This window comes from Nymphaea colorata, chromosome 9 (assembly GCF_008831285.2).
Source record: "Nymphaea colorata isolate Beijing-Zhang1983 chromosome 9, ASM883128v2, whole genome shotgun sequence".
Lineage (NCBI taxonomy): Eukaryota > Viridiplantae > Streptophyta > Magnoliopsida > Nymphaeales > Nymphaeaceae > Nymphaea > Nymphaea colorata.
Window position 1 is genome coordinate 22,751,344 of NC_045146.1, and position 22,064 is coordinate 22,773,407.

General features: G+C 41.8%; 1 protein-coding gene across 6 annotated transcripts in view; it reads right to left on the reverse strand.

Annotated features, from left to right (window-relative positions):
* Positions 1-421: 421 nt before the first annotated feature.
* The window catches only part of LOC116260348 (protein MICRORCHIDIA 2-like), a 36,363-nt gene continuing 14,720 nt past the window's right edge, over positions 422-22,064 (reverse strand). Inside the window, exons 13-21 of one of the 6 annotated variants that reach the window (XM_031638618.2) lie at positions 18,098-18,190; positions 17,915-17,966; positions 17,734-17,845; positions 4,876-5,093; positions 4,613-4,674; positions 3,463-3,551; positions 1,070-1,112; positions 842-961; positions 594-661 (exon numbers count right to left, since the gene is read on the reverse strand). In XM_031638618.2, the coding sequence (XP_031494478.1) occupies positions 878-961; positions 1,070-1,112; positions 3,463-3,551; positions 4,613-4,674; positions 4,876-5,093; positions 17,734-17,845; positions 17,915-17,966; positions 18,098-18,190 (753 nt within the window). In that variant the 3' untranslated portion in view covers positions 594-661; positions 842-877. Of the gene's footprint in view, positions 962-1,069; positions 1,113-3,462; positions 3,552-4,612; positions 4,675-4,875; positions 5,094-5,130; positions 6,346-6,401; positions 6,490-17,733; positions 17,846-17,914; positions 17,967-18,097; positions 18,191-22,064 lie in introns of those variants that run through there. The other 5 variants (XM_031638617.2, XM_031638619.2, XM_031638621.2 and 2 more) reach the window with 5 other exon arrangements.

Below are 22,064 nucleotides of genomic sequence, written 5' to 3' on the forward strand. Positions count from 1 at the left end.
CACTCTTTAACTGTGAGATGAAATGCTTTCTTTCATAAACAAGTTGTATACCATGTGCAAGCTCAGTTCGATCAACAAATAGTCCTGCTTCTTATATTGAAAAGAAAAATGCATTCAGCCAAAGGTTGTCACATTTACTGAGAATCGCCCACCTGCAGGTGATTGCAGAATGAAAGTTACATGAGGTCCGTCCAACAGAAGAAAACTGCACCCAGTCAGTGAAACAAGTTTCTACTTCCGGCAGCTTAAACAGCCCAATGAGCAACCCATACCCAAGAAGTGGCTTCAGCTTTCACACAAGGCCTCAAGCTTGGGACAGCCAACTTGAGATTGATCGCCACCAAATGTGTTGGGAGTATCAAAGAGCGCAATCACACACTGCAATAAGTTCATACTTAGAAACCATCCCTTGGCAACAGTATACGAACAAAAAAACATCATCTTTTCACAAATGCTTCATCCGAAAAACAGTGGCCATTATAAGCATAAAGCATCACCAAGAAACGCACCAGCGCAATCCGTTCTACGTTCTAGACTACTAGTTTCAGATCGGCTCCAGTAGGTTTTTGAGGATGATTGGATGAAACCGAGGATAACAATGCGAAAACCCCCTTGGCAATATTTGCACATAATCAGATCTGCTCTCACAACGCCGAGAGTACTGCATGTTTTTCAAGGCATGGAGAGGCTTACAGGCTTACAACAGAGAAATGTAAAACTAAATGGAGGAACTGCAGGAAGAAAAATAAATGTTTCTTTGATATTCAAGTTTAGCTGGAACCATCACCGAGCCGGCCACAACTATTCAAGCTCCATTGACGTAGATGAAAAAAAATATTACCGAGGGCTAATATAGCGACCATAGACAACTACGTGTCTAGTGGCCTTGAGCGTCCATGTCCGATAATAGTAGATAATACTTTCTTTTGACTTCTGTCAAGTCCTTTACCAATCTTTCAATCTGTTCGAACAGCTCCACAAAAAAAGGGGACATGGATATTCTTGGTTAGTCTCCACTGCAAGCAAAATTGAGTAAGAATGCAAGAGAGAAGTTGATTTCCATATATACCTTCTGCCTGAGGTCGGTTTCCTTCTGTCTATGTTGTTCACACCTGTTCGCAATAGTAAAATACAAAGTTGAAGAAGTTTCTGTATTGTCATGAAAAGAAATCCTGTATATAATCCCAGTCAACTACAACTTAAACAGAAACGAGCATGCTTGGGCCAAAAGTATAGGCTGTATAGAATTGGAAGAGTTTAGAAGGGAAGCAGATTTTATAGTAGCTTTTGCAACAATTTTTTCTAACATTTGTATCGAGGGTTTCACCAGTAACATCCATGATGTAAATTCTTGATGGTGTCTTGATCTTTCCCAGTCATCCTAGAATTTGGAAAGTTCCATACTTCCATAATTGGAAATCTCTTTATAACCTTCAGTTAGCTAATTATTAGAAATTTGAAGGATTTTTCTAATGTGCATGAAAATTTATTTTATTACAGGCATTGTTGGTAGCGATATGTGATACATCTTTTAAGCCCCTTTCTTCGCATGATGGTGGCTTTAAACCCACCTTGAGCGGTTGTGTCATTTGAATAAGATGGACAAGGGCCGGGTGATTATACCATCAATTAACAAGAGAACCTACCATACTGTTACCACTAGACTGTCAACGTCACTTTTCACTAAGGTAAAAAGAGACCCATCAGCCATTATCATCACCATTACCACCAATGACAGGATAATTTCAGAAAAAAAAAATTGTGGGCAGCAACTATAGCCAAGGTATACCTCTCTCTCTCTCTCTCTCTCTCTCTCTCTCTTATACAAAGTAGGCAACTTAATAACTTTTAGTAAGGTGGACTGGTTTGACCAATTCTGTCATTCAACTATAAAATTATGAGAAAAGGTGGTTAATATAAGAATCAATGTCTTGGGCAGCCTCTCATAAATGGTTGATGACTAGGGTTCCCCTTGTAAATTGTTAAAGAACTATAGAAAAACCAGTACGCCCGTGAAGAGGGTGAGTACACTTGAGATGCAATGATATTTATAAACCAAAAGATTAACCACCTTAGTCTTCTAAAGCACCAGTTGCATCAGAAGAATCTATTAGATCACAAACAAATTATAAGCCACAAACCCCTGTATCAAACAACAATTCTAAGCAAATCCATTTGATCTTTTACTGATTTGTATTACATGGCAGCAAATAACCATAACAAAGGGAGAAGTATAGAATAAGGCCATGATAACACATCTACAGGAAAATAGGCAATTTGGTGCTGAAAAGGAAATAATGCAGAAAATTGATAAATTCTTCTGTAGAAGTGTTAACCTCATTGATATCAGGCAATTGACATAAGATCAAAATATCCATCAGGCAGTGGCAGAGCTACATGGGGGCGGCGGGTGTTGAAAGTCGCCTCCACCAGCATTGTTTAAATATATATATATATATATATATATATATATATATATATATATATATATAGGTGCCCTTAAAAGGCATTGAGTTTTTGAATTAGTGCCCCTCCAGCCAAAATTTTTGGCTCCACCAGAGCCATCAAGCAACACCTAAAATTTCATCCAGATAATTTATGCAACACCATGGGGTAAACTATGTCACATGGGTGCAGGTGCTGGTGTTGGTGCAGATGCAGTAATTTTTCAAAAACAGTTGGTTGCAGTTGCGTTGTGTGTGTGTGGGTGTGTGTATATATATGTATATATATATAGATGTATCATTTTTTACATAGTTATTTAACTGTTTAGTAGTCTTATTTATCTATATTTACATATAAACTTTATGTATTAGAGATAGTTTAATTATGTGCACATTTAGAATGGTTGAGCCATTTTCATTTTTACTGTACCGGCTGTTAAAATAAGGTCGGCTTGCCTAGGACTTGATCTTGGCACCAGTCCATAACGATCAAAATCGAATCGGGAGCCTATTAATGAGGCAAATTCAATGAAGCAACAACTGGTACCGTAGAGAAGCGGCCATAAACTGGAAAGTCTTGACCAATTCGAAAGATCATTCAATGTAGTTGAAATAACTGAATTGGGGGTTGTTCGGTCAAAGAGCGAGCATATGGTAGCCTTTAATCCGTCCTGACACCCTATCTTGCCATCTCAGTCACCGAACTTGTCAGAGATAATAATAATTTCAGTCGTTGACTTCCTCCCATCCAGCTACACAGGGAACTGAAACCTTCTATTCACATTTTCTGTTAAGCTATTATTAGACAGAAGGAACCAATTAGAAGTTGGGCTTTCTCATGAACAATTGCCATCAGCAACAAAGCATTGACATAACAGCAACAAAATTTCAATTAAATAACTATGGGAACTTTGTGAAAGCTCAATCTTAGGATGTACCATGCTGCTCATAGCAAAGAACTCATGCTTTTAATCTAAGCCTTCAAGCCTTTATATATGAATCTTATTTTTAAAAATACCTCATGAAAAGATGTATGTTATCCTCGCATATTCTGTCAACTGATATGGGACCTGTCCAATCAAGAAGTGCCACTGCTCCAGCGGGTTCCTGCAGAACAGACAAGAACATTGTTTTTGAGAAAAATTAAAACATTCAGTTTTCAATATGATGTGTGTCATAGTTGTTCAAAAGCATAACCACATGCAGAATTCAGGAATTACTTGATGCAAGCCAGTCAATTTACTGTTTTCCAAATGACTTGCTGCTTGCATAAACTTAAGGGGGCATTTGATATCTTTTTAGCTTGCTAGTGATAAACATGAACTGAGAGTTTGAGACAATATGTGGGTCAAAGAGCCACAAAAAAACCACCTAACTGAACACCCAACAGAAAAAAGAGGACATGACTTATCACTAGACTTGCTGATAATGTCCCCATTTAAAGAGTGGTGGAAGAGCTCTGAAATAAGAGAGATTCAGGCACTGAACCATGAACCTGTCATAGAAGTGGGCAACCCCAATGATTGAGAGAAGACAGAGGGAGGCCAGGCCTGCCACAGTTGGAGTCATTGCCACCAAAGAGACACAAGGAGAAGGGCATGAAGAAGAAGGGAAAAATGGGAGACAAATCATGACTGTGAAGAATAAAGTGTAAACTGAAGAATGTGAGAAGATTTTCACAAGTTTAGGGTAGAGGTGAGCAGAAGGGGAAGAGAAAACGAGAGAAAGAGGGAGATCCAGGGTGCCATCTTTTGTCTATTAAACTCACGATCCGAGGTATCCTGGATCTTAAAACCTTAGATCCAAGGACCTCAATCCAAGACCTCAAATCCACCTCAGGTCTAAGATCTGAGGCAAACAGAGCCTGAAAATCAAAGACAAAAAAAATGTTGCGTTACAAAGAAAATGCAATCAGGTTATGGTATCATTGACATCATGGCAAATTTCAGCAAATGAGTTGAGTCGTGTCAGAAGACTTTCAAACAAAAATGCCAGTATCAAAATATGAAGATAAGCATACTACCCCAGTTGCGTCAGAAAATCTTCAAACAGAATGCGTATCATCATCAAAATATGAAGATAGGAGTTTACAATATCAAGAGAAAAAAAAAAGAAGGGAAAAGAGAGAGAATGTGAGGGGAAGGAAGAACCATTAAAGAAGATAATACCTGTCCAGCAGCTGTCCTTCCATTTTGGATGCCAGCTGAAGTATCACTCAGACTGCTTGAAACTGAAATAAACACCCCAGAAAATGAAGGGAAGAAGCAGGTTCAGTGCATCAGGATTCCCCACCAGCCATAATGAGCAACACAAAACATTAAGTACATCTTATTGACTAAACAAGGCCAACATGAAAAATGGATTTATATAGTGGACGAGTCCAAAATAAAGCTTTTAATCAACTAGCAGTCATTGGTAAGGATGGTAAAACCTGCAACTGCCATTTCATCCTTTTGACTTTGATAGAAATTAGCATCTGTTTCTGTTTGGGAAACCTTCTGAGAATAAGGTTTTAGCTGTAAGCTTTTAGCTGCACCAGGATCAGCTAACCCTACCACAGATTGAACTGAAAGAGACCTTCCATGCTCATTCTCTACTGATGCATTGTGTATAGGGGTCTTATACCCAGCCAAATGACACCGACGCCTCCTACGGAATAAACCAGGAAAACAGGAAACTAAGATTAAGTGAGACAGCATGACCATCAGAGTTGTGCTACTTGGCCAAGTAATACAATTTAAGAAGACAGGTTAAGCATATGCAAAAGATATTCAATTGCATACAGGACACTATAAAGATAGTTTGGCACTCAAGCTAAAAGGCAGATGACAATTCCTTTGGTGGTTCTTACGTAATCTAACAAAATGCAAAGATATGGCCTTCAATTAGAATCTGCTGCAGTGTTGTAAGTACTACAGAGTATCATATGTACCTTAAGTGATGTACCTTTTAAGAAAATCAATACATTATACCCCAGACACGTAACTATACTGTATCAGGTGTGAGTTATGATATGCACCAGTATCTAACCTCACACCTTCAAATTTTGAAAAGGCGAGAGTTTTTTTTTAAGTTAAAGTAGCAGGAATTCCTTAAGGCTGAATATTCAGTTTGTCATGGAAGGCACTCTTATAAATTTAAACTGAAGAATATATAAGTTTGTGCAACAAAATTAAGGCTTTCATAACTTTCCATGTGATGGTCGATGACTATGCTCCAAAATAAAAAATTCAAGTTTTACGACCATTAAGTTCTTTCAAGACTCCAAGGAATATGTCCTACATAATAACACGCCTATTTATCTGATACCACTTAAGCATTTGGAGTAATGTGGTTATCATTGTAATTTTTCCAATAAAATGTGCATTTCGTAGGGAGCAAATACTGTTATTCTTGATTGCATCAAGAGCATTTTTCTTACTTTTTATGTATTTTTCCTATTTTTAATATAAAAAAATATTTCCATTTCTTTATGTTATTTTATGTTACATATCTAACTTTGGGCCTACACGACATGGGCCACATCATGGATCTTACAGCATTGGCCTGCTGAGACAAACTTTTGGGTTCACCCGATGCTCAAGAAGAAGATGGATCAGCTGTGGCGCTTCACCATGAATGTCTAGCGAAGTCTACAAAAGGTAGGTTAAAAAGGCTGAAAAATATAATGTCAAATTTAATAAGGAGCTTTAATTATTTTCTCTATTTCTTTAAAATGTTTGTATTACTTGGAGTCCACATGGGTTTGCTATTTCCAGTGATATTTTCCAAACCATTTTTTTCCAAAAACCAAAAGGACATATTTAGAAAGGCTGGCCTTCTGGGCAGAAACCTTTACACAGGCAGAAGTACAGGTCTTTGAGAGTTGAAAGACTTTAGTTGAAAAGGCATGTCATACGTCCTGAACCAAATGAGCAAACCAAGGATGAGAAATTGAAAGTTCAAAAGGAGAGTCACCTAAGAACCTATATTTTCAAAAGCACTGGGCAGACCTTGGCAGTAGTTAAGCCTGAAGCCTAGGTGGAAAAGGCATCTCAACTGGTTCCTGAAAGGAAAGAAACCAACAAGATGCCACATCAAATATGAAATATTAAAACTAACAAGAAACTGGAGCATTCCACAATGAAAACAAGGTGGTGACTATCAACTTGACATAACAATTAGAATGCATGATGACATGATAATATATGTAACTACAAATTCAAAACATCAAATTTAGTGAAGTTGAACCATTGAAATAGAAAGGTAGATAGCACAGCAGAGAAAATACCGAATTTAATGTCAATGCTTTTCAATGTTACAGAACATTCAAAATTTTCTGATTTCTGAACTACCAACAGTCAAGTCTCAATCTAATTTCCGAAACCTAAAATCCCAAACTGAAACTAAGATTTACTAAACTGATTTTTTAGGAAAAACAAAATGAACCTTCAAGATAGAGTTTCGGTGTCAGACACTTCATGATACCAATATGTGCAATACATCAATTGACTGTGTTTTTGAAATATAAAGTGTCCAAAAACTGGTGCATGTCTTTTTTCCTGATTCGACCTGAAGGCATAAACACATGGTGACATAGGGACACGCTAACGTGTATAGACACATTACACACTGTTTTTAAATGGAGGTTTATTAGGCAACTCTGAAAAAGGACCCAGCAGATTGACACTCGGCAGCACTCAACCATGTGAAGAGTCGAACTGACACTCCACTGTATTTTCACGTAGAAGTCACAAAAGGCAGATGAAAAGTGATAGAAAGCCACCAGAAAACAGGTGTGTCCAAAAACATAAAAAGAAAAAGGCTTTTGAAGAATTTGAAGAATAGCATTTAATCTGGAAAACAAGACTAGGGTTTCTAAAGAACACATTTCTTCTTCCTGTTCTTCCTTTCCTGGTTTGGTTTCAGGTTGTTGAATTAGAAGAGTTTATGTTTCTAGGTGGTTCTTTGCAATTGTTGATAGATTGTGTGTTTCGGGTCCGGATCCATACCCGACCCGCCTTGTAGCCCGTTTTGGGCTCTACTTAAGTCATGTAACCCTAATCCTTAAGTGTTAATGATAATCTTAAGAGAGAGAGAGTCTGGCTGCTAGTGGGCACCAACTCCTCCTCATTCGTGGTTTTTTCTCCCTCGTGTTGAGGGTTTTCCACGTTACATCGTGATCATTGTTTCTCTTCGTCTTCTTCTTGTTCGTATTTCTACATGGTATCAGAGCCGTGAAGTTTCGGCGTTTCTGGTTTGTCTTTTGCCCGTGTTGGAGGAGGATTCGCCCGGCACTGTTCATCGTCTCGCCCGGCACTGTTCATCGCCCGTGCCCGACGCTCGTGCCCGAGCTTCGCCCGACGCCTGTGCCCGACGCTCGTGCCCGGGCTACGTCTGTCGCCCCGCCGCCGTCTCCGCCCAGCGCCGCCCTGATCAGCGCCGCTCAGGATTCTGCCGTCTCCGCCTAGCGACGACCGGCCCAGCGACGCCCTGATCAGCGCCGTTCCTGTTCAGCCGCTTCCGCCCAGCGTCGGCCTGCCCAGCGACGCCCTGTCCAGCGGCGTTCCTCTCTGTCAACCGACGCATCGCCCACCGCCGTGCCTTTTTTCCGGCGCCGCGCCGCTCTGCTTGGTTCCGGCGGTTTATTTCCGCCCAGCGCCGCGCCGCTCTGCCTGGTTCCGGCGGTCTGCTTCCGCCGTTGCGCCGCTCTGCCTGGTTCCGACGGTCTGTTTCCGCCCAGCGCCGCGCCGCTCTGCCTCGTTTTTTTTTCTCCGGCGCTGCCTCTCTGTTGATGTCTCTTCCGCCAGTGAGGTTTAGGCGTTCTCCGTTTTGTCCGCTGCCTGCTCTCTGCCTTTTTTGGTGTTGTATTGTGCTGTTGCTCCCTGCTGCCCTTGCTGCCTACTGGGCTTCTCCCGTAGCTAGACTGGTCTGTGATTATGGCAGCCTCTTCCTCGTCAACCGTCAACACCAATCCCACTGAAATACGGGCTTTTAGAACTGAGAATGTTCCCATGCAGGTCATCACTCTTCGCCTCACCAAGGAGAATTATTTCTCGTGGTCGCCTGCTATGACTATGGGGATTGCTGGCCGTGGTCGCATGGCCTATATTGATGGGAGCAACCCCGAACCAGCAAGAACAAGTGATGTGTGGCATACTTGGTTTCTTGAGGATAATCAAATGAAAACTTAGATTGTCAATTCCGTTTCCGCCGATATTGAGCCCCTTATCCTTCGGAATAAGACTACTAGAGACATGTGGGTGGTCCTCGAGCAAATGTATGGCCAAAAGAAGACCGCAATTCGTACTTACCAAGTAATGAAGACAGTCTATGGCATTCGACAAGGGAACTCGTCTGTTGCAGAGTACTATGGGGCTTTGAAAGCCAAGTGGGAAGAGCTTGACTATCATTCTGATATTCCTTGGCATTGTCCCCATCATCAGGCGCTCTATGTTGCTCATGAATGGGAAAACAGGGTGTTCCTATTTTTAGCAGGTTTAAATGATGAGTTTGAAGGTGTTCGAAGCCAGATTCTGAATTCAGGGGAGGTGTCCAGTATTGAAAATGTGTACTCCTGTATTGAAGCGGAAGAACAGAGGAGGCTTGTTACAAAAGACGGGAAGAAGGAACTTGTGCCCTATAACGAGAGATCCGCTCTCGTGAGTCGTGGTCTTGGCGGCCCGTCTAGATCCCTTCGCCGGTGCACTCACTGCAAGAAGACAGGTCACACCGTGGATTATTGTTGGGATCTTCATCCAGAAAAGAAGGGAAACAAAGGGAGATCTTCGATTGGGAGAACGCCTGTGTCTGAGGTGCAGGCATCCAGTGGAGAAAAAGTCTCCATTTCTGCTGACCAGCTTCGTGAACTAAGGGCTTATTTGGGCAGGATCGATGTCAACAAGATTGAGACCTCAGAGGGAACTACAGCTAATCATGCTCTCGCGGTTATTGGCAATCAAGGTAACTCTTCTGTGGGGGAATGGATTGTCGATAGTGGTGCTACTCATCACATGACAAGTAATCCAAAATTGTTTCATGAGTATAAGTTGTCCTCGGGAAAGGAACGTGTTTCTCTTGCAGATGGTTCCTCTACCTGTGTGGCAGACGAAGGCACTCTGTCCTTGTTGGACAAATTTCACGCTTTACATGTTCCTCAGTTTCCTTTAAATCTCTTATCAGTCAGTAGACTTACTAAAGAATTGAATTGTGAACTTATATTCTCTGCCGATCGTTGTGTTTTGCAGGACTTGGTGACAGGGAAGAGGATTGGGATTGGTTTAGCTTCTGATGGATTATATCGTCTTCCCATACGTGTGGCTACTGCTCTGTTGACAGCGATCCGCAAGACAGATAAGAGAAGAGAAGATTGTCTTCAGTCTTTTATGTACTGGCATGAACGTTTTGGGCATTTACCTTTTGGGATTTTGAAACATTTGTTTCCAGACTTGTGTTCCTCCTTTGATTTGTCTTCCATTTCTTGTGATGTTTGTCAGTTTGCCAAACATGTGAGGGCTTCGTACCCTCTTTCTTCTAGTTGAGCTAATGAAGCTTTTTCCCTGATTCACTCTGATGTATGGGGACCTTCGGGCATTCATACCCGTCAAGGTTTCCAGTATTTTATCACTTTCATTGATGATTTCTCTCGTGCTACATTTATATACTTGTTAAAAGACCGTAGCGAGGTTCCTCGCATCTTAGAGACATTTATTCTTCTTATGCATACCCAGTATGGTGCGAATGTTAAAACTTTCAGGTCCGATAATGCCCGTGAGTACATGTGTCAGCCTGTTGAGGAGTTTCTTAGACAACGAGGGATTGTTCACGAGACATCCTGTAGTTACACCCCCCTTAAAATGGGGTAGCTGAAAGGAAAAATCGTCAACTTCTTAATGTCACAGGGCTCTTTTGTTTCAGAGAAATCTTCCTAAACACTATTGGGGTGATGCAGTTCTTACTAGTGCCTATCTTATTAACCGCATGCCCAGTCGTGTTTTGAATGGTAGGACTCCCCACTCGTTGTTTCCTGGCAGTCGTCCACCATTTCCTCTTCCTCCTCGTGTTTTTGGTTGTGTATGTTTTATCCATGATCACAGTCCAAATGTCAAGAAACTTGATCCTAGGTCTATCAAAGGTGTCTTTGTTGGATACTCCCCTACGCAAAAAGGATACAAATGTATTGATCCTATTACTGGTCGAGCTTATGTTACGAGGGATGTTACCTTCTTGGAATATGCCTCTTACTTTGGTGCGAATCCTCTTCAGGGAAGGCAGTCTGTGGGCAGGGAAGAGTATTCTCAGAGACAGGAACTTCAGTTTATAGATTTTTTGGACTACAAGAAAGCAGAATCACTTAATACTGTTGATGTGCCTGAGAAGGAGGAAAGGGGTGACAATAGCATTGAGAAGGAAGGCCTTCAGTTGTTTGGACAGTTCTACTCTAGACGAGGTACTCGGACAGAGGTGATGACTTGTGATGCTAGATCTACTTCCAATCCCAATGCCACTCCTTTCCTAGATGAACCAAGTCCTACCAAGGAGACCGTGGAGACTCAGGATGAGGTTGAAAAGAAGAATGACGATCTTCCCATTGCCCTGAGAAAGGGTGTCAGGTCATGTACTCAACACCCCATTGGTAATTTTGTTTCTTATTCCAGACTTGGGAAAGATTACAAGTGCTTTGTTTCTACTCTCTCTTTGGCTGTGATTCCCAGGACTGTCGCTGAAGCTCAAAGTGACTCCAAGTGGGCTGATGCAATGAAAGAAGAAATAGATGCCCTAAGAAGAAACTTGACATGGGAAGTGGTGAAGATTCCTGAAGCCGCTCACCTAGTTGGATCCAAATGGGTGTATACCATCAAGTACAAACCAGATGGGAGTGTTGAAAGATATAAAGCTCGACTTGTGGCCAAGAGGTTTAGCCAGAAATATGAAATTGATTACTTGGAAACCTTTGCTCCTGTTGCGAAAATGAAGACTGTGAGGGTGGTTATATCCCTAGCTGTGATGAAGGAGTGGAAGATGTATCAACTGGATGTTAAGAATGCATTCCTCAATGGTGACCTCGAAGAAGAAGTATATATGCATATGCCTCCAGGATATGAAGAACCAGAAAAGTGTTGTAAGCTGAAAAAGGCCTTGTATGGCCTTAAGCAATCGCCCAGAGCGTGGTTTGAACGACTGAGAAGAGTGATGATACGTCATGGATACAAACAAGGATTAGGGTTATTTAATAGTTAGGAGGCTAATCTCTTTATTATGAGGCTGATCTCTTTATTATGGAGATTAGGGTTAGTAAATGAAGAAACGTTTCTCTCTCTAAGGCTGTCGGCTGTAACATGGAATCAGAGTCGGCGATCTCCACCCTTCTCCGCCGGTGGCTGTCGTGATTTTCCGACGACCCCTTCTCCTCTTCCTCTCCCATCTCTTCCCACTTCTTCTCTTCCTCTATCCTTCCTTTCTCTCTTCTCTCTTGCTGATCGAAAGATAGTGAAGCAGCGTGGAAGGGGAACATAATCACATGTGAGAGGTATGTGATTAGGTCCCCAACGTGGACATAGTGGAGCGTAAGCAATTGCGTGGGAGTTGCAAGTTGCAGTGGAAAGTTGTAAGTCAGATCTAACTTCATGGATGAATAGCAGCACATGGACTCCATTATTATTCAGATCTAGGCTCGTGGAAAAGTAGCTGCATGTGGATTCTTGTTCAGATCTGGGCTCGTGGAAGATTAAATTCACGTGGACCGTACTCTTATCATATTTTTGCTGACTGTGGAAAAGTGGCTGCAAGTGGAGTAGTTGCACGTTGGGTATTTTTTTTTTTAGATTGAATGTCTGTTTTATAATATGGTGGACTGATTTGGAACAACAAACTTTTTTTTATACGCATACGTGGATACGTAGAAACCTGGTGGACTGTTTTGATCAGCAAGTTCATATATTAGTGTTCATTTATTGATTGTTGTGATTGGTGGACTGATTTTATATATATATATATATGCTGCCTAAGTTTTCTCAAGTTGATTGCTGCACGCTATACTCTTGATTGTATCATAGTGCAACCAGATTAAGATCACATTGTCAAGTCATGCACCATGGCCGCTGAAGGCAAGACAGAGATTTATGAGCATAAGAACACATGCAATCTCTTTTCTTATGGCTCTACTGTAAAGTTAGATGTTCCTAAGTTGGAAGACAGATGTTGGGATAAGCTTGGTCGTCCTTCCGCTATACCCCTAGAAAGAGGTGTTGCATCTAAGCAGGGCAAGAATTCATTACAGTCTCCTATTAGATCTATCCAGGCAGCTTCATCAGTAGTAGAGGGGTCTTTATCTTCTTCCAATCTTGAAACTGTGACTGTGAATGTCAACAAGTCAGAGTATGAGGAGTTCTTAGCACACAGATCTACTCAACCGTCGGCCTCTACAGTTATGATAGACAGTGTTATGTCCGTTGATACTGCTCCACATGATACACATACTACTTGGATTATTGATTCAGGAGCATCGAGACACTTTTGTAGTAGACCTTCTATGTTTATCGTGCTACACTCATTACCTCAGATACGTCATGTGAGACTTGCAGATGGTAGATGGTCTCCTATTATGGGTTATGGAGATATCAAGATTTCTCAGTCTGACAATTCCTAATGTGTTATATGCTCCTAAGTTTCTCACTAATCTTTTATCAGTTGGACAATTGATTAATGATTTACATTGTCGTGTTACATTTGACTCTGGAGTATGTTCATTTCAGGACTTGCAAACTGGGAAGACGATTGGAGGAGGCTATGAGAAAGGGGGCATCTACTTCCTGTCTGATTCTGTGGGTATTGCAGTCGTCTCGACTTCTTCATTGTCCTCCTCCTTCCAGTGGCATGTCAGTCTTGGTCATCCATCTGTCTCCAAGCTCCGTCACCTACTTCCTCATCTATCAGTTCTAGAGTCATTCCAGTGTGAGGCCTGTCAACTTGGCAAGCACACCCGTAGCAGTTATTCATCGAGTCTTAGTCCGTCCAGTTGTGGACTATTTGATCTTCTTCATGTTGATGTGTGGGGCCCTAGTAGAGTTGCTCGTAGGTCTAAATTTCGTTATTTCCTTGTCATTGTTGATAATTATTCTCGAGTCACTTGGGTTTTCCTTTTGAAAGAAATGTCTGAAGTCATACGTACTCTCAAGAACCTTATTGTTGAAATAAAGGCCCAATTTGATATTCTTGTTAAAAGCATCCGCACTGATAATGCTCTTGAGTTCAAGGCATCTACCTTAATGAAATTTTACTCTGGTAATGGCATTTCTCCTCAATTTATTTATCCCCACACCTCCCAGCAAAATAGAGTAGCTGAGCGGAAACATCGCCAACTTTTAAATGTGGCACGCTCCCTAATGCTTCATACTAATCTACCTGCATGTTTTTGGGGAGACGCAATCCTCACTGCCTCTGACTTGACCAACCGTTTACCCTCATCCTCCATTAACAACAAGGTTCCCATTAAACTTGTGTACCCACAATGACCCTTATTTCCAGAAGCTCCCAAAGTATTTGGTTGTACATGCTTCGTTCACATACTTGGACCCACACGTGATAAATTGGGTGCCCAAGCCATTAAGTGTATCTTTATTGGCTACTCCAGGAATCATAAAGGTTACAAATGCTTTGACCCCTTGACTCAAAAGGAGTATATCAGTGCGGATGTGACATTCTTTGAGTTCTCAGCCTTATTATAGTTCCTCACCTACCTCTACTGAGATGCCACGGTCATCTGACCCACTACCTATTCCTCCTATTCCTTTGGAGTCATTTCCTTACGATTCTTCTGGGGATTTTCCCGTTGTAGTGTCCAAGTTTCGTGACCCTCCGCTGGTCTACACACGTCGACAGGACCCTTCTCATGACACTTCCCCAACCGCTTCTCAGGAGGTAAGTACATCTAAAGTGAGTATACATAGTCCATCTGATCCCTGTCAAGACTTATCTATTGCTCTTCGCAAGCAACAATGTACTATGCATCCTATATCTCATTTTGTTTTTACCGACGGTGTTGATAAAAGTATGCAACAGTTTATTCAAGCTCTAGCGGCCCATGCAGTTCCTACTTGTCACTAACAGACCTTATTAGATACCCAATGGAGACAAGCTATGCAAGATGAGATGGATGCATTAGTTCAGCGAGGCACTTGGGAACTTGTTGACCCTCCTCCTGATTGTGACATTGTTGGCTCCAAGTGGGTATTCACAGTGAAATATAATTCTGATGGTTCTATGAAAAGATACAAAGCTCGATTGGTTGCTAAGGGCTACACGCAGACTTACGGGGTTGATTTCTTTGAGACTTTCTCTCTCATTGCTCGGTTGGGGACCATTCGTCTTATCATCTTTGTGGTTGTACACCATGACTGACACATGTATCAGCTTGATGTCAAAAATGTATTTTTGTACGGTGATCTCGATGAGACTGTCTATATGCAACAACCACCAGGGTTTGGACGACAGGGGGAGTGTGGAAAAGTGTGCAAACTGAAGAAAGCTATTTATGGACTCAATCAGAGTCCTCGTGCGTGGTTTCACAAGTTCTCTGAGGTAGTCTCAAAGTGTGTCTTTGCGACATCCCCTTTTGATCATTCTCTGTTTATCAAGAGGAATTCCAGGAGTATGACCATTCTAGTGGTTTATGTTGATGATATTATCCTGACAGGTGACTCCGATCAAGAAATTTCTCATATAAAGTTGTTTCTTCAAAAACACTTTGTGACGAAAGATCTTGGTCAACTACGATATTTCTTGGAAATAGAGGTGGCTTGCAACAGGGAAGGTGTAGTTCTCTCTCAACGAAAGTATGTTCTTGATTTATTGCATGACACTGGGATGCTAGGAACTAAACCGACCAATCTACCTATAAATCCACGCATACATCTTCATGATGACCAATCAGAATTAGTGGATTCTCGATCATACAGGTTTCTTATTGGAAAGCTCCTCTATGCTACTGTGACCAAACCAGACATTAGTTTTGCAATGGGGAAACTAAGTCAATTTATGGAAAGACCCAAAAAGTTCATTGGGATGCTGCTTTAATGGTGGTCAAATATCTGAAATCATCTCCTGGCAAAGGACTTTTGTTCACAAAAGGCAAGACCTTGGAAGTGGAAGCCTAAAGTGATGCTGACTATGCTGGCTCAGTCGAAGACAGGAAATCTACCACAGGATTTTGTGTATTTGTGGAAGGCAACCTTATATCCTGGAGAAGCAAAAAGCAAGGTGTGGTGTCAAGATCTAGTGCAGAATCTGAATACAGAGCTATGGCTCAAACTGCCACTGAAATGACTTGAGCTAAATCCATGCTATCTAGCCTAAGTGTGTCGATTCCGCTTCTCATGAAAATGTATTGTGACAATCGAGCAGCCACATACATTGCGAACAATCCAGTTTTCTATGAGAGAACTAAACATATTGAAGTGGACTGCTGTTACATTCAGGATCTCATTCAAGGAGGAACCATAACCACATTCATGTATCATCAAAAGATCAAGTTGCAGATGTCTTCACTAAAGCTCTTCCTATTGGTGATTATTCTAAATGTTGTGACAAGCTTAGCATGATTAATATGTATGCTCCAGCTTGAGGGGGAGTGTTGAATTAGAAGAGTTTATGTTTCTATGTGGTTCTTTGCAATATTTAATAGTTAGGAGGTCTCTTTAAACATTCATCTATTGATGTACTTTGTAAATCTCTCTTCAACCCTAATCTCTTTATTATAACATCAGATAAAGAAATCGGATCACATTAAATTATAAGGATTTGGGTTCGGTATTGAACAAATATCCAATCAAATAATAACCATCCAGTTAAATTTTCTTATATCTAGTATTCAAATATTGTGTTGCGTGGGGTCCAGGTCACAAGGGCCCTGATTGACAACCATCCCTTCAGACAAAGGTCTGAATATCTTTTTCATAAACTTTTCCGGTCTCCCTCATCCATTTGTATAACTGTTTCAAGGCCTCCACTCCTTCCTATTCAATACAAGACTAAACAATGAACAAGGAGGTCGTACAGAGGTTAGCTCTATATTGAACTCGAAAAAAGACTGGGAGCTACAAAGAGTAACAAAAGGGGATGAGCCAGTTCAACACTCAAACCCGGGATCTGACACACGTGGGTGTGTGCTCCTTAAGGGGATGTATTATAATGTCCAATTGAAAATTTTAGTTTGTATCCAACATTGTGAGGATCTTGATGGACTTATAAGGGGGTTGGCTAAAAGATAGATTGTCCTAGTTCATAGCCTCTTTAGGACTGAAACTAAAGCTACTAAGGGGTGGGTTGAGATCTGTCAAATCAAAAGCCCAGTGTGGAGTGCATCGGGTCGTGACATAGGGTCCAAACCTCTACCCATTTAATCATGCCCTCGCCAGCCTGAGATTAAATGAGCTAGGACCTAGGCTGGGTCTAATGCGGAAGCCAATATGGATTTGTGATGCTCAGTCTTAGTTCTTAACTTCAAAGTGAATTTCAGATCAGGTTCGACTGTGAATATACAAATTGGATACACATACGTATAAACTTTTTTTCATTTGCATTCAAATACAGATATGAGACCATCCAATAAATCAGCTACAATAAAGTGTCTATTTGACAAATTGGATACACATACGTATAAACTTTTTTTCATTTGCATTCAAATACAGATATGAGACCATCCAATAAATCAGCTATAATAAAGTGTCTATTTGATTTGAATTCAATTGTGACATCCTACCACTGATACCATCACACTTTTGCACTGCAGTTTTTTTTTATTTTTTTACCTTTTCATTTTTCTTAGAATTTTTCTTCTCTATTGTCGTCTTTTGTAATATATATATATATACATATATATATGCGCTTGCATGTTTACGCTCTACCTTCTTCAAGCTCACCATGTCTGACACTTCATATTTCACTCTAGCACCAGCACTTGTCCATGCAACACGGGTGTCCATATATACGTGCATGTGTCTTGCCCATGTGTGGATTCAGTGTCTAATTGTTCAGGCAAACCATGTCCAACACTTCATGCTCTTGTCTAACACTGGTACATGTTGTCCATGCCACACAAGTGTTTGTTTGTGTGTGTGTGTGTGTGAAGAGCGAATAATTTTATTCAAAAAGAAGGTAACAAAATTGCCTTGCAAAATCTACTGAACATAATTAATTTAGTTTAATCCAGGAATTTATATACTGCAGTAGAAACAAACCATGAAACAAATATAATACTCATTTCAAAACAGTGAACCTCTATGAACGGCACAAAGAAAACGTAGAAACATACCAATAATCAGATACAACCTGCTTAAGCTTAGACTCAAGCCGAAGAAAAACAGCTGACCGTTCAAAGTCCTGTTTGTCATGAGCTGGTTCTACAAAATCTGCTTCCAGATATCCTGTAAACATAGATGCAATATGAGAAAACAGGAAAGGAATGCTCAAACTGAATCACAGGGAACTCATACCTACTACACCCCTCCCACAGCTACTATTGAATTGAATGACCTTCCAGAAAGGCTGATCCAAGTAGCAACATCATTAATCAATTAATGATTTTACTCTAGGAAGAGCTACAACTAAGCAGTGATGTTTTTAATGAAGATAATTGATACATCAGTGTGACAAAAAAAAGGTAAACTGCAATGTACCATGATAAGACGATTTCTATGGTATAAGTTGAATCCATGGGCACCAACTTTACGGGCCTCCTTGACAAACCCAACAGTTATTGCCACTGACACCTATATCCAGTCCGAACTTCAGATGAAACAGTGCACTAAAAATTATTACAAACATGTTCACAGCTAGAAAAGTTAACAGAAATACAACAAGAAATATGTGAGCAATCAATAACTTTCATAAAGTAACTTATGTGGACAAAATACAGTGAGAACAGTAAGGGCCAACATAAATAAACTGACTAATTAAATTGATAGTTCCTTTATAAAGGTTTTGTATTAATTTATGTGCTTTAGCTTCTCTATTCATATTCAGAATGTAGTACAAATGCACCTTTCCAACGTTGCTAATGTATGAGAACTTCCTATCCCTGAGGCCTTTCCCCTTGCCCTCCAATTAAAAAATAATGAAGAAAAGTCTTCAGAATTGGTGGGAGGTCGTCAAATTGTTCATGAGTAAAATCCTCAATCAGATATTCTCAAGGGACCAAGTTCATTCGCAATGATGCAAGTCTTAGGATCTCCATATGGGTTGGTTTCGGTCAATGTGGAATTATAGCATTTGACAGCCCACTGCATTGTTCCAAACACTGACCAGAAATCCCTGTCACCTTGGCGTTCCAATATGCCAGGACCTCTAGGTAGTGCCTTTGTTCTCTTAACACCAGCCAAGGCTACTTGGGACATGTAAATTAATTCCTCAAAGCTAAAAACCTAAAACTCTGAATCCCTCAATCAGGAGAACTCCCTTCCCAACTATGTGAACAATAATGCTCTTTCTTTGGACATAACTAGATCTTCATTTTGGTTCATATTGTCTTTACAGGATCCTCAAACTTTCCACCTCTTCGTGAAGCGACCTGGACATGGCTTGAAGCAATGAGAAGAAGGTCCAGCTTGTTAAATGCAGTTCCCCAATCAAAATTTATGTTAGTAACTAGGAATCCATCTATACTAGGGAAACCTGCAGATTTTTGCCACCATTTCCTTAGACACCATAAGTTAGGAAACTTAGGACCAATCTTTTTGATGAAGGAATATGGCTTTCTCTATATCAACCATCCAACTTCAGCTGGGAATGAATGAACAATACTTACACGTTTAGGCTCCAAAAAATCATATAAACATTGTTTCTAGTGTTAGAATATATTGTATTGGGGAACCGGGTCCATATCTGGACCCGGTCCTATGTTGCACGGATACCGAGGCAGCACTGTACCCTAGGCAGCACTCTTTCTCTCCCTCCTATATATTCTTCACTTACATGTAATTGCTGAGTTAAGTGAATATAATTTTCTCTCCTAGGGTTGCGGTTTGCCCCTAGGTCAGAGCTTTCCCGTGGTTTTTCACCTCTTTCTGAGGTTTTCCACGTATATTGTGTGTTCTTTCTCTGCTCTCTCCTTGTGGTTCGTGTTTCTACATGGTATCAGAGCCACCGCGTGTGAGATCGTTGGTGTGCAAGTAGTGTTTTTCCGCCGTTCACGTGCCGCCTCCGTTGCCGTTTCCAGCACCGCCGCCGACACTGTTCCCAGCGCTGTTGCTGTTTTCAGTGCTGACACCATCCAGGAACGCCGCCGCCGTCCGTCGTTTCCAGCGCCGTCGCCGGTGTGGTCCCCGTCTTTGCTGCCGTCGTTCCATGCACCGTTCCCGCCGCCACTCCCAGCGCCGCCGTCGTTCCCAGCGCTGCCCTGCCCTGCCGCCGTCGCCTGGGTTATCTCCGCTGCCCTCTTTGTCTGCGCCGCCGCCGGCTGTCTTGTTTCCGCCGCCGGTTGTGACTTTCTTTGGGGATTGCGATGGCTGACGCAGTGATTCCCAAGCTTGATGATGCCCTCGACACGGGCAGCAATACCAAGGGTGAGAACTTGCCTGTTCATGTCACCTCCATTCGGCTGAACAAGGATAACTATCTCTCGTGGTCTGCTGCCCTAGAAATCGGGATTACTAGTCGTGGTCGCCTGCACTATATCACTGGGGAGAAGCCTGCACCTTCTAAAACTGATTCGCAATGGCCGACCTGGGCGTTGGAAGATAGTCAGGTTAAAGTATGGATTATTAGTTCGGTTTCTGCAGATATTCAGCCTTTGATCTTGCGTAAATCGACTGCGTATGATATGTGGAGTTGTGGACTGTTCTTGCACGTATGTATGGTCGTAAGAAGCGTGTTTTACGTGCCTATCAAATCAAACGTAGCATATATGCTCTTAAACAGGGTGATTTATCTGTTGCCTCCTTCTATGCCGCCCTGAAGACCAAATGGGAGGAACTTGATTATCATGTGAATGATGACTGGAAATGTGGTGTAGATCATGCCCTGTATTGGGAAAAGGAATGGATGGACCGCACCTTTATCTTCCTTGGAGGCCTGCGTGATGAGTTTGAAACCATTCGAAGCCAGATTCTTAACTGTGATGAGATTCCTGGAATCGAAGAGGTGTATGCCCGTATTGAGTCTGAGGAGCAACGGCGCCAGATTATGCATATTGACTCCCATCAGGGGAGTTCTCCAGCAGCCTTTGTGAGCCATACTTCAGGGACGGGGCAGCGTCCTACTCGACGATGCAGCCATTGCAACAAAGTGGGTCACTCTGTTGATTTTTGTTGGGATCTTCATCCTGAGAAGCGTCTCGTCCGAGGTCGTCCTCCTCCTCATCGCCGTGCTTCTTCTGTGCCAGAGCCTAATCCGGGGTCGTCCAATGTTGCCAAATCCAAGCTCTCCTCAGATCAACTCAGAGAGTTGCAAGCCTACATTAGTCGTTTGTCTACCCAGGATGATGCTTCTACTTCTGAGGGGGCTAAGTTAGCCCAAGCCCTGGTTGCTACTAGTGATCAAGGTAATTCCCCTCTCAGTAATTGGATTGTTGACAGTGGGGCTACTCATCATATGACAAGGGACCCTACGATGTTTCAAGAGTACAAGTTGACCTCTGGGCAGCAGCGTGTGTCTATGGCTGATGGTTCTTCTATCTCTGTGGCTGGAAAAGGGAGTTTATCATTACTGAACAAATATTGTCTTCATAATGCCCTGCATGTTCCCAATATTCCCGTAAATTTGTTATCTGTCAGCAGTATTACCAAAGAGCTAAACTGTAATCTAATTTTCTCTGTTGATCGTTGTTTCCTGCAGGACTTGGGGACGGGGCAGAAGATTGGGATTGGTTCGGCTATTAATGGGCTCTACAGACTGCCCGTTCGAGTTGCTTCTGCTTTGATTTCAACCACCAGTGGACAGTTGCCTGGCGTGGAGGCCAGATCCGTCATTATGCGTTGGCACGAGAGACTTGGTCATCTTCCATTCCAGTTGCTTAGAAAGTTGTTTCCTAGGATGTTTCATTCTGTTTCTTTGGACACCTTCGCCTGTGAAGTGTGTCAGTTGTCTAAGCATGTTAGGGCCTCGTACCCTATTTCGTTCAATAAAGCCAACCGTCCTTTTGCTTTGGTTCACTCTGATGTTTGGGGTCCTTCAGGAGTACCCACTTGTCGTGGCTTTCACTATTTTATGACTCTTATTGATGACTACTCCCGGTGTACGTTCGTGTATCTGTTGAAAGAATGTAGTGAAGTTCCCGACATTGTCAAAAACTTTGTGGCATTTGTCGAAACTCAATTCCAGACCACTGTTCAGGCCTTCCGTACTGACAATGCCCGAGAGTATGTCTCCCAATCCCTTGATGACTTCTTGCGAAGCAAGGGTATTATTCATGAAACATCCTGTAGCTACACCCCTCCTCAGAATGGCGTGGCTGAAAGAAAAAACCGTCATTTGTTAAATGTTACCCGGGCCATTATGTTTCAACGTCATGTCCCTAAGAGGTACTGGGGGGACGCACTTCTCACTAGTGCTCACCTTATCAACCGTATGCCTACTCGTGTGTTGGATGGTCATTCCCTTTATTCTGTGTTGTGGCCCACTCAGAATCCCTGGCCTTTGACCCCTCGA